This window comes from Melanostigma gelatinosum, assembly GCF_949748355.1.
Source record: "Melanostigma gelatinosum genome assembly, chromosome: 9".
Lineage (NCBI taxonomy): Eukaryota > Metazoa > Chordata > Actinopteri > Perciformes > Zoarcidae > Melanostigma > Melanostigma gelatinosum.
In genome coordinates, this window is record NC_136642.1 from 27294305 (window position 1) to 27307881 (window position 13577).

Genomic DNA, 13577 nt, shown 5'->3' on the forward strand with positions numbered 1-13577 from the left:
TGTTACAGTCAGGTGATGTGCGTTACAGTCAGGTGATGTGTTACAGTCAGGTGATGTGTTACAGTCAGGTGATGTACGTTACAGTCAGGTGATGCATTACAGTCAGGTGATGTGTTACAGTCAGGTGATGTGCATTACAGTCAGGTGATATGTTACAGTCAGGTGATGTGTTACAGTCAGGTGATGTGCGTTACAGTCAGGTGATGTGCGTTACAGTCAGGTGATGTGCATTACAGTCAGGTGATGTGCATTACAGTCAGGTGATGTGTTACAGTCAGGTGATGTGCGTTACAGTCAGGTGATGTGTTACAGTCAGGTGATGTGCGTTACAGTCAAGTGATGTGTTACAGTCAGGTGATGTGTGTTACAGTCAGGTGATGTGCGTTACAGTCAGGTGATGAGCGTTAGTCAGGTGATGTGTGTTACAGTCAGGTGATGTGTGTTACAGTCAGGTGATATGCGTTACAGTCAGGTGATGAGCGTTACAGTCAGGTGATGTGTGTTACAGTCAGGTGATGTGTGTTATGCTGCGTTCACACCAGTCACGTTGATTTTTTGACGCGCGTCGAGATTACATACAAAGTCTATGCACAGACGCGATGAGACTGGCGCGCCGCGATTTTGCGATGGCGCGGTGCGTTGGACGCGTTATTGCAGTGCGGTGGACGCGGTGGACGCGTTTTGAATCAGGAAATAAATCCTGTAGCCGTCTGTGTTCACCCAGAGCTCTACGATACCTCATATCAACAGAGACCGGACCAAACTATGTGTATACATGTGTGTGTGTGTAAACCATACGGTACAAACAATGAATAGACGCTGCCGTATTTACGTCTACGTGACGTTATTGAGTGCCGGTGGAGCTGCTACGATGTTAGCATAGCCTAGCACCGATCCATCAGAGCTCCATTGAGAAGACCAGTAACCTACAAATCGGCATCATTACGTAGTTATTTCGGAGTCCCTTTTTGTCGGAGAAGACAAGTACAAATCGGCATCATTAGGTAGTTATTTCGGAGTCCCTTTTTGTCGGTTTATTGCCGTTGAATCACAGCCAAATCAGTTTATTTTGTGTTCCTACAGCTGTAGTAAACAGCGACCGGTGGCTTGCTAGACAGTGAATACAGCTCGATACAATCCACGGAGCTCCTCTGAACAATATTATGAAACAGACATGACGGCGTTTGGCATTCCGATGTTTGAGGGACTTCCACAACACGTACAAAGCAGCAATTGTCCTTATTCCTTTCATGGTTGACAGCGGAAAGAAATGGCGGCCAGGTGAACGGCTTCCAGGACGATAAACCACGCCCCCTCTCCGGCGCTACGAGATTTTGCGGCGTTTGGTGTGAACACGACCGGCGGCGCGTTGGACGTGATTTTGCAGTGCGTTGGACGCGATTTTGCAGTGCGTCAAAAAACAACGCGACCGGTGTGAACGCAGCATTACAGTCAGGTGATATGCGTTACAGTCAGGTGATGTGTGTTACAGTCAGGTGATGTGTTACAGTCAGGTGATGTGCAATACAGTCAGGTGATGTGTATTACAGTCAGGTGATGTGCGTTACAGTCAGGTGATGTGTTACAGTCAGGTGATGTGTGTTACAGTCAGGTGATGTGCGTTACAGTCAGGTGATGTGCGTTACAGTCAGGTGATGTGTTACAGTCAGGTGATGTGTGTTACAGTCAGGTGATGTGTGTTACAGTCAGGTGATGTGTTACATTCAGGTGATGTGCGTTACAGCCAGGTGATGTGTGTTACAGTCAGGTGATGTGTGTTACAGTCAGGTGATGTGTGTAACAGTCAGGTGATGCTTTACAGTCAGGTGATGTGTTACAGTCAGGTGATGTGCCTTACAGTCAGGTGATGTGCGTTACAGTCAGGTGATGTGTGTTACAGTCAGGTGATGTGTGTTACAGTCAGGTGATGTGTGTAACAGTCAGGTGATGCGTTACAGTCAGGTGATGTGTTACAGTCAGGTGATGTGCCTTACAGTCAGGTGATGTGTGTTACAGTCAGGTGATGTGTGTTACAGTCAGGTGATGTGTGTTACAGTCAGGTGATGTGTGTAACAGTCAAGTGATGCGTTACAGTCAGGTGATGTGTTACAGTCAGGTGATGTGCCTTACAGTCAGGTGATGTGCCTTACAGTCAGGTGATGTGTGTAATAGTCAGGTGATGTGCGTTACAGTCAGGTGATGTGTGTTACAGTCAGGTGATGTGTTACAGTCAGGTGATGTGCGTTACAGTCAGGTGATGTGCATTACAGTCAGGTGATGTGTGTTACAGTCAGGTGATGTGTGTTACAGTCAGGTGATGTGTTACAGTCAGGTGATGTGTGTTACAGTCAGGTGATGTGTTACAGTCAGGTGATGTGTGTTACAGTCAGGTGATGTGTTACAGTCAGGTGATGTGTGTTACAGTCAGGTGATGTGTTACAGTCAGGTGATGTGTGTTACAGTCAGGTGATGTGCGTTACAGTCAGGTGATGTGCGTTTCAGTCAGGTGATGTGCGTTACAGTCAGGTGATGTGCGTTACAGTCAGGTGATGTGCGTTAAAGTCAGGTGATGTGTTGCAGTCAGGTGATGTGTTACAGTCAGGTGATGTGTGTTACAGTCAGGTGATGTGTGTTACAGTCAGGTAGCTTTGTGTAACCCTCAGACGTTCAGGCATCCGTTGTCAGAGCAGCAGCGGGTTCCTCGGACATTTGATTCTCCTCTCGTGCTTTTGTTTTCTTGAGTTACGGTTTGGCTGAAATGGGCTCGTGAAGGAATTGTGTAACGGGGCTCAATAACATTCAGCAGGTTCATGAAGCTGCGTTTACCACTACAGAGTCCGGTCTCATGTCCGTGGATATAAATGTACCAATCGCCGTGGTGATGCTTTAGCCCTGTTCTATCGGTAGTGAACAGCTGCTTAAACGCTTCGGGGAGAGTTTGAAGCGTGTGTGCTGCTCCAGGTGTTCGTTTAGTTCCACTCACTGCCACACTGGGCTGATGTCTGTGTAAATGAGTTAACATGTTTGAGGTATTCACACTGATGGAGCCTACACTCGTGTAGCAAATGCAACATAGTGTTGTTTTTTTATCCACTGCTCTCTCGCCATCGCCCTCATAGTTCACAGAGAAACCAACGTGGCTCCAAACACCAGACCTGCAGGCCGTTGGAGGATCTTCTAGTTCTAGTCTATAGCCATACTGCAGCGAGCTAGCTTCATGTAGCCGCTACACTGTAGCGTGTCTCACAGCGCAAAAGTGCCGACTGGAGTAGAACGTGTTTCTTTGGTGGTGGGCTCAGAGAGCACGCTGTCCGTTACGTCATGTGGGTTGCCAGTTTGAGAACAGTGGCTCCACTGAAAACATAATATTTCCCAAAATTTAAGCTTCTGCATTTTCCAAATGCACGAGTATTATTCAAACGTATTGTTCGGTTCGTCATGCGTACCGAACCGTGAGCCTCGTACCGAACAGTTCAATACGAATATGCGTATTGTAACACCCCGAATAGAGTGTGATAAGAAGCTGTACATGGAGGGACTTAGGACCCAGGGGAATGCGATAATAATGCGTTAACTTGCACTACTATTATATTACCATGTATTTAGGTATTTCATGCTCTACAGCACACAGACAGGCACAGAGAAGCCAACCAGCCTGCAATATAACCAAGTAACTGCAACATGTCACACATTCTCCAAGTTCATTTCATATGGTCTGTATTGTGTTCATACTCTACCACCATACTGGAAATTGAGCAACACCTCTTCCGACCCTTTTTAATGTTTTCATCACTGCCTTCCAAAATGAAAATAAAGTATTTTCTGATCTGCCAGTTGGTTGAATTTAAGCATTGACGCAAGTCAAGAAAGCAGAAAAGTATACAAAACATCCGGCAATTGGACGCAAAGACACTACATTTAACAAACTACATTTCTATTTTTTCATCAAGCATATGCACTGCATGTAAATTATTTGAACAATAACAACCATCAATGAAAAAAAGTGCATAAAACTGAGAAGAGAAATATGTATACACGTGTATCTGTCAAAATTAAGATGTTTATGATTCAGTTGAACTTCCATTCATTTTCCACTGCAAGGTCGACTTCACGAATATCCTAAACACAGCAGTGTATGGCCGATAGAGGAAGAGAGCGATCAATAGTGGGCATAGAATCAATGTCATCTATGATGAATGATGTGCAGTATTGTATCGTTGGATCAAAGTCTGCTGATACCGAGGCGTTGTGGAGAATATCGGAAGGACGTGGGAAAGAAATAGGGAGAAAATGTCTTTCAAATAGAGAACATACAGGAGGACAACAATATATCCCAGGAGCCTTTTTACCCTCACTCTCATTGTGACCACCACTGCCGTATGAATCGGGAGTAGCTGTTACCTCAATTACTGTGGAAATGTATGTACATAAATTTGAAATTTCCTTTTTGGAAATTGATTGCGCTCGTGGGAGCCAGACTGTACCAGTTTCAATGGGGTAAAATATAACTTTTATATGTATGTTTTTTCCATTGTTGCTTTCCCCACAGGTCTGATTCGGTTGCAAGAACTCATAAAGGCGCCATCCCGCTACAACATCCGGTTAAAGATCCGGCAGCTGCCTGCAGAGACCAAGGATGCTAAGCCACTGTTAAAAGAGATGAAGAGAGGGAAGGAGTTCCACATCATCTTTGACTGTGGCCACGAAATGGTTGCTGGGATACTGAAGCAGGTGTGTGTGTATGTGTGTGTGCGTGTACATAGTTGTAGGTGCAGCTCTACACACCTGTGTTCTTACATCCATGTGACGGCGGTTCTCAGGTGTAAAGTGCAGCAGGAGACAGTTGTGACCGCCTCTTTATTTTGTCTGTTAAAGCACACTTCGCTGTGGCTCTTGAAACTGTGGCTTTACTTGTGTTAACAATTTCATTTGACACATTTTGTACCATCAAAACATGAAATAGTCCGTATAATTATGTGGAGTGGGTTTCCTTCCTATAAGGTTCAGCTGATGTTGCATTTCTGGCCAAATTGTTGTCTTTTTTCAAACATCAGGGTGCAGAATCAGAGTTGCTAGCTTTTGATAGGATTAAGGACATTTTAACGTCAAACTGCAGCTGAGCTAACATTCAGTGTGTTAGATCCGGGGGTTCTCTGGCCCGATACGGGGCTACTTACTGACTCAGCTCTCTATTAAAAGATTGTCGAGCTGGTGTTCTTGCGAGGAAACTCGCATGGCTCTAAAACCGTAAGGGATTGTTAAGTGGATTCGGTCTCTAGGATAACCATTCAGAACTCAGTTGTTAGACATACATAGATTTAACCTTTTACTGCCACGAGGAACATTTACTGTTTAAGCAAATGAATGCACTTGAGAAATTTACTTTAAATGCAGATTAGATATTTATTTGCAGGTTATATTTAGCAAGGGCGAAGCTACAGCTCACATAAATGTTACTACACTTGATTCGTACTTTTAATTCCTTGGTTATACTCATGTTTCGATGCCGAGTCGGCTCGGTTGGAGCTGGATTTCAAAGGTTCGATGAAAAAGTTATTTTGGAGTTGTTAGGAGCGAAGGTCTGGCCAGACCCTCCGGCTCCTCCTGCTCGCACGTCGGAGTCCATTCAGCAATCCTTCAGGCTCAGTACAAAGTCTTTAGGGCGGCTGTGTCCATCCGTTGTTCAGTTGTTAAAGTCAAGCAGTGGGGAGAGGGAAACTCCGTCTTTCAATCTTTGTCCACGAATGGCAATCTTCTTTTCGTGAGCAGAGACGGGGTCCTCCGATACTTCTGTTGCGCGATGTCCCGTATCTTCTTGGAGCACTTGGGTGGCTCTCGTGTTGAAATCCCAGCTTGCAGCTCACAAGCATCTCTTTTTATTGTCGATTTGGGCTATCTGTTTCCCCCCCTCCCCTTCTGGACACATGATCTTCATCCCACCATTATGAGTGAGTGTGTAAGCCTATGGAAAGTACCTTATTTCCTTCTGTGCCTTGCTCTTTTGGGCCCTCAGTGCTTTTTGGCTTATGTAATCAGGGTTTCAGCAGCGTCTGATGCCGCGTGTCCGATTACTGGACCTCCGCCCAAAACATCTGTTATGATCTCACTCCTCTCGGCCCCCCTCTTTCTCACTTCCCCAAAATCTACTTCTCCTTACTTCTCCTCCTACAAACACACTCTTCACATTTCAACTCTGATACACAGATTATTATTATAATCAGCTTTACATTTGTTAAATCACTCTATGTATTACACATTTGTTATATAATGATTATAAACTTTAACTTTCAATCTTTGAGTATACTCTTTATCTCTTTTTAACCTGACCCTTTCCCTGATCGTGTATGCATTTATTCAAGGCAGCTTCCCTGTAATCTCAACTCTTCTTGACAAGTGCCATCACAGGCAACAGAGTACCCTTTATATCAGGGCTCTCCAACTTGTTTTCCTCTGAAAGCTAATTTTACTAAATGAAAGTGGAAAACTGCTCATGACACCAAGTTGTACATGTAGCAGACTTCATTTCTGTCTTACTTTTATGGTTCTTTAATAACGTTGCAGCCACTGCAGTCATCACCTCTATTACAATCCCACCTCAGGCCAATGGCCTTGTGTGTTTTATTGGGATGTGCACCACTAAAGGAAGCCTCTGCTGCTGCGTTGGCCTTCTTCATCACTTTAGTAAACAGATACGTTGTTTTCAGCTCCTTTACCTTCTCTGCTCAGAGAGCTCCATGAAACGTTGCTGTGGACTTTGGTGAAGTGCTACATCTTTGTGTAAAATGTAAAATGAGACACTTGTGCAAACAAACAACCTCTGTTACCCATTCCTCATGAAAGCAGTATATGTTTTGCCTTTTATTGGCCTGGCTATTTTCTGCTGTCATTGTTAAATCTGGTGAGCGCTTACTAGTCAGCTAACAATGGCGTCACAGCAGTGCAACACCTTTAATCGACAGCTGATTTGCAAGTAATACTACTACTGGTAGCGCACAAGCTACTCGATGGAGACCCGTGCTTTATATGGTGACGTGGAAAGTAAAGCTATGGAGGTCACAGTGTTAGATGGATGTCTGTGTATGATCAGAGATCGTATCCAATTTTTTTAAATCTAAACCACAATCCTTCCCTCACTCTGAACAAGTGTTTCAGTTGCCCAATCCTCATGAAAGCTTTCCATAGTTTATTAGCAACAACCATGATCTGTATCTAACTTCAAAGTTACCACAGTGGACACTTGCAGAAATATCAAAGAAAGAAATATTTCTTTGATAAAATTGCCATCAAATGTGGTGCATCTGTAAAACCCACAGAATTTTCGGTTATAATGTTGTTGTCTGATGACAGGGTTGGTTTGTGTCTGTTCCCATACACAAGGACATGATCCCTCACTGGTTTGGTGGAGACTGGCCAACAGTCCAGACACCACGATGGAGGTCTGGAATGGCTGTCGCTGCTAATGATAATACTAATACATAAAGTAAACATGGTTCCTAAGAATAGTTTCTTGACCAATTATTAGATCTAATTTATGACTCATTAGTCATCTCATTGTCTCATGGTAGCAAACTGTGTATCATGACTTGATGATCTAATTGATTCCAGTAGTATCCTGGTCATAACAGGCTCCTGCTAGCGGCACTCTATCCTCCTCTGGGATACCTTTTCCTTCACATGTTCTTGATCCGAGTGTGAAACACAGACTATACACTGTGATAATGACACTTCACATTAGTAAACAGTAAGGTTAGAACATTTCATCAGTCGCATGTGTAGAGTTGTGAATTCAACGCTGCAAGGAAAAGTTTGTCCTTGTACATTAGACATTAGCTCTATTCTCACAATTCCACACAATGGCGTTTCCATGCAGCACAAGACATTTGGCGTAAAAGAGGAACTTTGCAATGAGTAACTCAATTAGCAAGCAGTCATATTTCTTGTGCTAGCAGGATTGATCAAATATTAAAGACAACATGATTCACCCCCGGCACTCTGTCACTCTCCCAGGGTTTTTAATCAATGCCTGAGTAGTAGATTGCTTGGGAAGGTCAAGGACTATACTCTCATTAATAATTTCAGAGAGAAACCCTGTTAATGGGATGTAATGAAAGACTTCACTGTCCTGATATGATCTCATTACATGGCGCACCAATAAGTTAGAGATTGTCATACCCGTCAACAGCTACCAGCCGCTAACCCCAAATGTAGAAACAACAAGGAGGACAACAAGGCCGCCAGGTAACAAACCATATTAATTTCATTCACACGTCTGGTAAAGAGATTGTCCAAAGATGTGTAGCACAAAGACTAGCAGAGGAAAACTGTGTTGTTAAATATTCCAAAACTACATAATGGTCTATTTACATTGTCTATATTTAGGGTTCACACATTCCAGAACAGCAAGAGATTCCATGAAAATCAATAAGAAAGAAAATAACCAGCTGAACATTGAAGTGAACGGTCAGGAGAGAATATAACATTACTGATGCTGACGTAAAACTATCTCAACAAAAGAAGCAAACATTCATGGGTGCTGTTCACAATAACTGCATTTAAACTTGGCGATGACTTTTTACTGCATCCAGCTGTGGTAATATGGTTCCAACGCTAACCGTTTACGTTGAAGGAGGCGGATTTACCATCAACATGCAAAGGCACCTTTGAAATAATGGGTGTTCCATTTCACACAGAATAGATGAAAGAAGGCCTCTGACTGTCAGCTGATGACCGTGGATCGGGTCGCTTGTTGATTTCATCAGCTGTATCTCTCTGGCACTAAAACTGAGCGTGAGTTGAACGCACCATCGGGACATATGGAAACAAAGGAGCAACATTTGTGTGTGTTGCAGGGTAGAGCTAGTTATCTCTTTTAAAGTATAGTATTATAATCATCCTAAACTTTCATTGTGGATGTTCCAGTCCTGAACGGGTAGCACAGCCCGTGATCACACGTAATATTGTGGTTAGCTATTCACAATTGACTTTCCTTTGTAAGTAAAGCTAGTTACTTCTGTAAGTTGTTAGGCAGTTCGATGTTTTTAACCACCGTCCTGAAAAATCATTTCAACCGCCCTATGAAATGTTATCCTTTAAATGTTACTGTCATCTATAGTGGGTACTCACATAGCAACACATTGTGGTTTCATTGATAAAACATCTTGACAATAGCAGTTTAAACGATGTATAATAAGTTGCTGAGAGAGTTTGGAAGTTAAACAGATCATAATTTCCTGATATTTATTTGATATTGCTGTGAAAACATATCCTTCAAACAATTGGATTCATTTACGTTTCTTGCCAAAAACAAAATTTGACAAGATTATAATTAACATTCACCCATTACTCAGTTTTACTGAATAGAGCTTGAACGCATCATCACATAACCCAATGGAACCTCTGTACATTAGCTGCCCCAAAGCTAACAGCTCCTGATTTCAACACAGATGTGTTGTTCACAATGTAGCGTCATAAGGGATTACTAGAAAGCATTAATGCTGATCTGTCGGAACATAAACCTGAACAGTAATTATAACTGAACAGGATGTAAGTTATTTCTTGATTTGTTTTCATTGCCCACAAGTGACATAAAAAACGTAATATGAGCTCTGAAAGGTTAACGGCACTCTTCTGTTATCACAAGGTCCAGGAAATGGCACCATGTGAATCACTACTGAGTGGGCTGGCTCTCCGATGGAATGCTGGAGGCTTTCTCAAGGTTTCCCACCTGATACCAGCAGCCATTATCCCTTCCTATCTACTTAATCATCCTTTCCACACAGTCCTAATCTGTAATTCATATTGGTTTAGTGAGTTTCTGCACGGTGGACAGGACTTTGACACCACCATATAGCACGCTACAGCCAGAATGGGGTAGCGTACAGCCAGCACACACACACACACACACACACAGTCTAGATGATAATAGAATTATGCAGAGAAAGGTTCCGCTTTAGAATCTCATCTCAGAGATGCATTTTTAGAGACAGATTGCCTTGGTAAATGTGTGAATGAATACATATTCCTCACTTGGTAAGATGAAAGGCAATCGCAGACAGATGACAAAAGTCGGACTCACACTGCACGTGAACAAGGTGACAGTCAAGTAAAATTACATTGATATAATCAACTTAAAATGTGAAAATGGAGCTGCAACAGAGCCGAATGTAGTTTCCCCATTAATCCAGATTCCCCCTCTGTGCTCAGATTCAGTTCTGGTGTTCATGTGGTTCTTCTTCTAAATAGTGAAACTATTTAAAGATAAATGAGCAGCGGGTCTATAGTGTTTTTACTTTGCAAACTAAATGTTTGCTTGTGCATCCTTTCATATTTTGCTGCTTGTGGCTAAAGTAAAACCCTGGTGTCCTTCTTCTCAGACGTGTCTTGTAACTCTTCCTCAGGGATCACAAGGTGTTCCCAGACCAGTTGATCCCGCAGCGTGAGAGGGGTTTCTTTGTGTTTGGTCTACACAAAGCTCTTGACTACAGTTGAGCGTTGGAACATACAGTAGATTGACTGGCAAATTGAGAGCTTTGCCTTGTGGCCAAGTCTCATCTTCAACATAAAGACACTGCACCCTGCCTGTGAATCTCAGGCTCCATTTAGCTTGAACTCAAATAGGGTTGGGTATTGAACCTCCCTTTGACCGTTGTCAATCACTGCAGAGCATTGCAACTTTTCGCTAGCTTTGATTAATTTCCGTGAGTTAACCGAAACCACTCAAAAATGTGATTTTGCAGTAGAATTATTATAATCTATACAAAAACAATAGGTTCCGTATCCTAAACTATTTCCCTTTCTTGCTCGGGCCTCAAATATGATATGTTGGATATTATAGATATTATTGAAATCGAATCATTAGTGGTGTGAATGTGAATCTTTGCGTCAGCCCTGTGAATGTCAGCTGCTGACTTATGTTCAATAAATATTTTGTTTGCGTCCAATGACAATATTTCCATTTGTTAATTCTGACTTTCTGCAATATCTTCAGGCAACTCTATCATTGGCAGGGTAGGGTAAAGATTGTGGTTAGAACATGGACTGCAACATGACATGAGCTCTGGTGACCTGCATGGAAGTCGAGCGTGAAACGAAGCCATTCACCACCCGACCTCCACACCCTTATTTTACATTCCCTATATGAAGGACACACTACTTCCCACATTGACACAGGATGTAAATCGTCTTGTGCAGACATATTTCTTGGGATAATATGCTGCATTAACATAAACAAAAAACCCTAAACACAAACTGTAACACTTTGACACTGATTGTTGCTCCACATACCACTCTGTAACACTTTGACACTGATTGTTGCTCCACATACCACTCTGTAACACTTTGACACTGATTGTTGCTCCACATACCACTCTGTAACACTTTGACACTGATTGTTGCTCCACATACCACTCTGTGAGGGAGACATGTTGATGAGCTGCTTGCATTGTTCCTGTCTGTGCCAGTAAAGGCTGTTCCAAGCAGAGCCAGCACTAAAAGCATCATATTGTCAAATCAACAGCAGAAGTATCACACCTCACTAGCTGTTTTCAAAAGGTTGTACACACCAGCTTCTAAACAATATCCCTCTAACTCCACCCTGGACCTCATTACTGTGGGATGAGGTCCCAGATGTCCCTTGTCTATAGAATCATGTATTATCCTTCATATTTCTCTACATGCTTTATTCAGCTGTTTTTATTTTGGGTGGGCATTTGTTTCTTATCTCTGAGCCTGTGGCTGCAGCAGTGCAGCAGAATACATGCCTCTTCACATTACATGGTAGTACAGCCAGTAATACAGCCACACAAACAGACATGTCTGTGTGTGCCTGTATGGAAAATATGACAACATCTTCTATCTGCTTCCCTATTCATTTATAAATCTCTCCCTCTCCCAATCTCTGCCTCCTTCTGTCGCTCTCTTTCTTAGGCTCTCGCCATGGGGATGATGACAGAGTATTATCACTACATCTTCACCACACTGGTAAGTAGAGAAAGAGGCTGTGCTGCACAGTCGCTTTGTCATCAGGTCTAACTCAGAGCTCCATATCCCCATGAAGATTTGTTGCATCCCAAAGAACGAGGCGCTGCTGCTCTTCAATCTTCATTTTCTCCGCTATTCATTTTATATTCATCACCGTGGATCATTCTTTGTCCCTTTAATGCTTTTCTTCAGAGCCAACGAAAACAATAGCATAGTTCTTTGAGACATTAAGATAACTGTTTTCTTTCTTTTTCTTTTTTCACTTTCACATCTTCTTTCTGCTATTCTTCTTTTAAAGTTACTGTGAGGATCTTTCAACTGGTTATGAAACAATCTCAATTTAATACTGACGCCTCTATGTGTCTATCAACATAAGAAACCAGCAGCAGGAAGATAGATCAGCTGTATCGATATACTTATTCTTAATGCTTGTCATCAGTGCAACCGGGTACCATTTATCAGATGAAATCATGCAGGCTCACCAGAAACTCATTCAGCTCAGACTCTAGCGGGGCCTCCAGCAGCAACCAGTCTACCGGTCAGACCCAGATCAGGCTTAGTCACCATCTTCGACCTGCAGTCGGTGCTCCGGTGGGAGGTGGAAAGCCCTGGCTAAGCTGGGAGCCAACACCGACGGCACGCTGCTGGCAGCCAGGGTGGTATAGCTGGGCCCGCTGGAGGGAAGGGAGGCACGGGAGAACCAGATGCAGGACTGCACACGGAAGACTGTTAGACCCTGCTGCAGTAAAATCAGAGGTTTTCTAAAGGGACTCTGGTGCCGGGAAACACTTGCCCTTTTTCCCACATTGACCACCAAAATCATCACAACAATAAAGTTCCTCATAGTACCTTCAAAGTAAATGCTCTTCATCGAACTCACACTTCTTTTCTCAGCTGTGTTTTTCCTTCTCCTTCATATTTTGTCTTCCTCATGGATGTTTCACATACATCACATACTGAGTCAGCCTTGCTGCCAATTTGTCCCAGTAGAAACCCTAACCCAACATATTGTATGCTGCAGTGGTGGGCCGTGTGTTTCATACCTGGGCCTTCAGTGCTGTCCTACTACAGTTGAGCCACCTCCTAATAACCTCATTATGAGCCACGGCTACGGTTATTATTTGTTTCTAGGGGTGTAACAATACACATATACACCAACTGCAGAGTGCAGATACATGAATAGGTGCATGACAGAGAATGCATGTAGTCAAAATCAATGTAATTAATACAATGACAAGCACAAACTCACAAGAACCAGTCACATATATTTATATGACAACAATCCAGCAACTCTGCAGCACTAAAACACGTATTCCACCGCACACTGAAGAGCACGAGCCATTCAAATAGTATTCACATCAGAAGGAACAATATTAACCATATCATGAAAATGACACCATAGACACATGAACACAGTAGTAACGCTACTGCAGATGTAAAACAAAAGCAGTTCACTGACCAAAGCTGCTGTTCACTTAAAGACAAAGTCCATCCTCCTTTCTTTGTTGACAAAGATAGATAGATAGATAGATAGATAGATAGGTACTTTATTCATCCCCAGGGGGAAATTTGTATGTTACAGCAGCAAGACACACCAA

At 42.9% G+C, this 13577-nt stretch overlaps 1 protein-coding gene across 1 annotated transcript in view; it reads left to right on the top strand.

Moving 5' to 3' along the window:
* Positions 1-13577, top strand: part of grik2 (glutamate receptor, ionotropic, kainate 2) — a gene marked incomplete at its 3' end in the record, with an annotated part of 346108 nt that overhangs the window by 153947 nt on the left and 178584 nt on the right. The window contains exons 5-6 of the mRNA XM_079275707.1: positions 4550-4731; positions 11926-11979. Coding sequence (XP_079131833.1) covers positions 4550-4731; positions 11926-11979 — 236 coding nt within the window. The remainder of the gene's footprint in view (positions 1-4549; positions 4732-11925; positions 11980-13577) is intronic.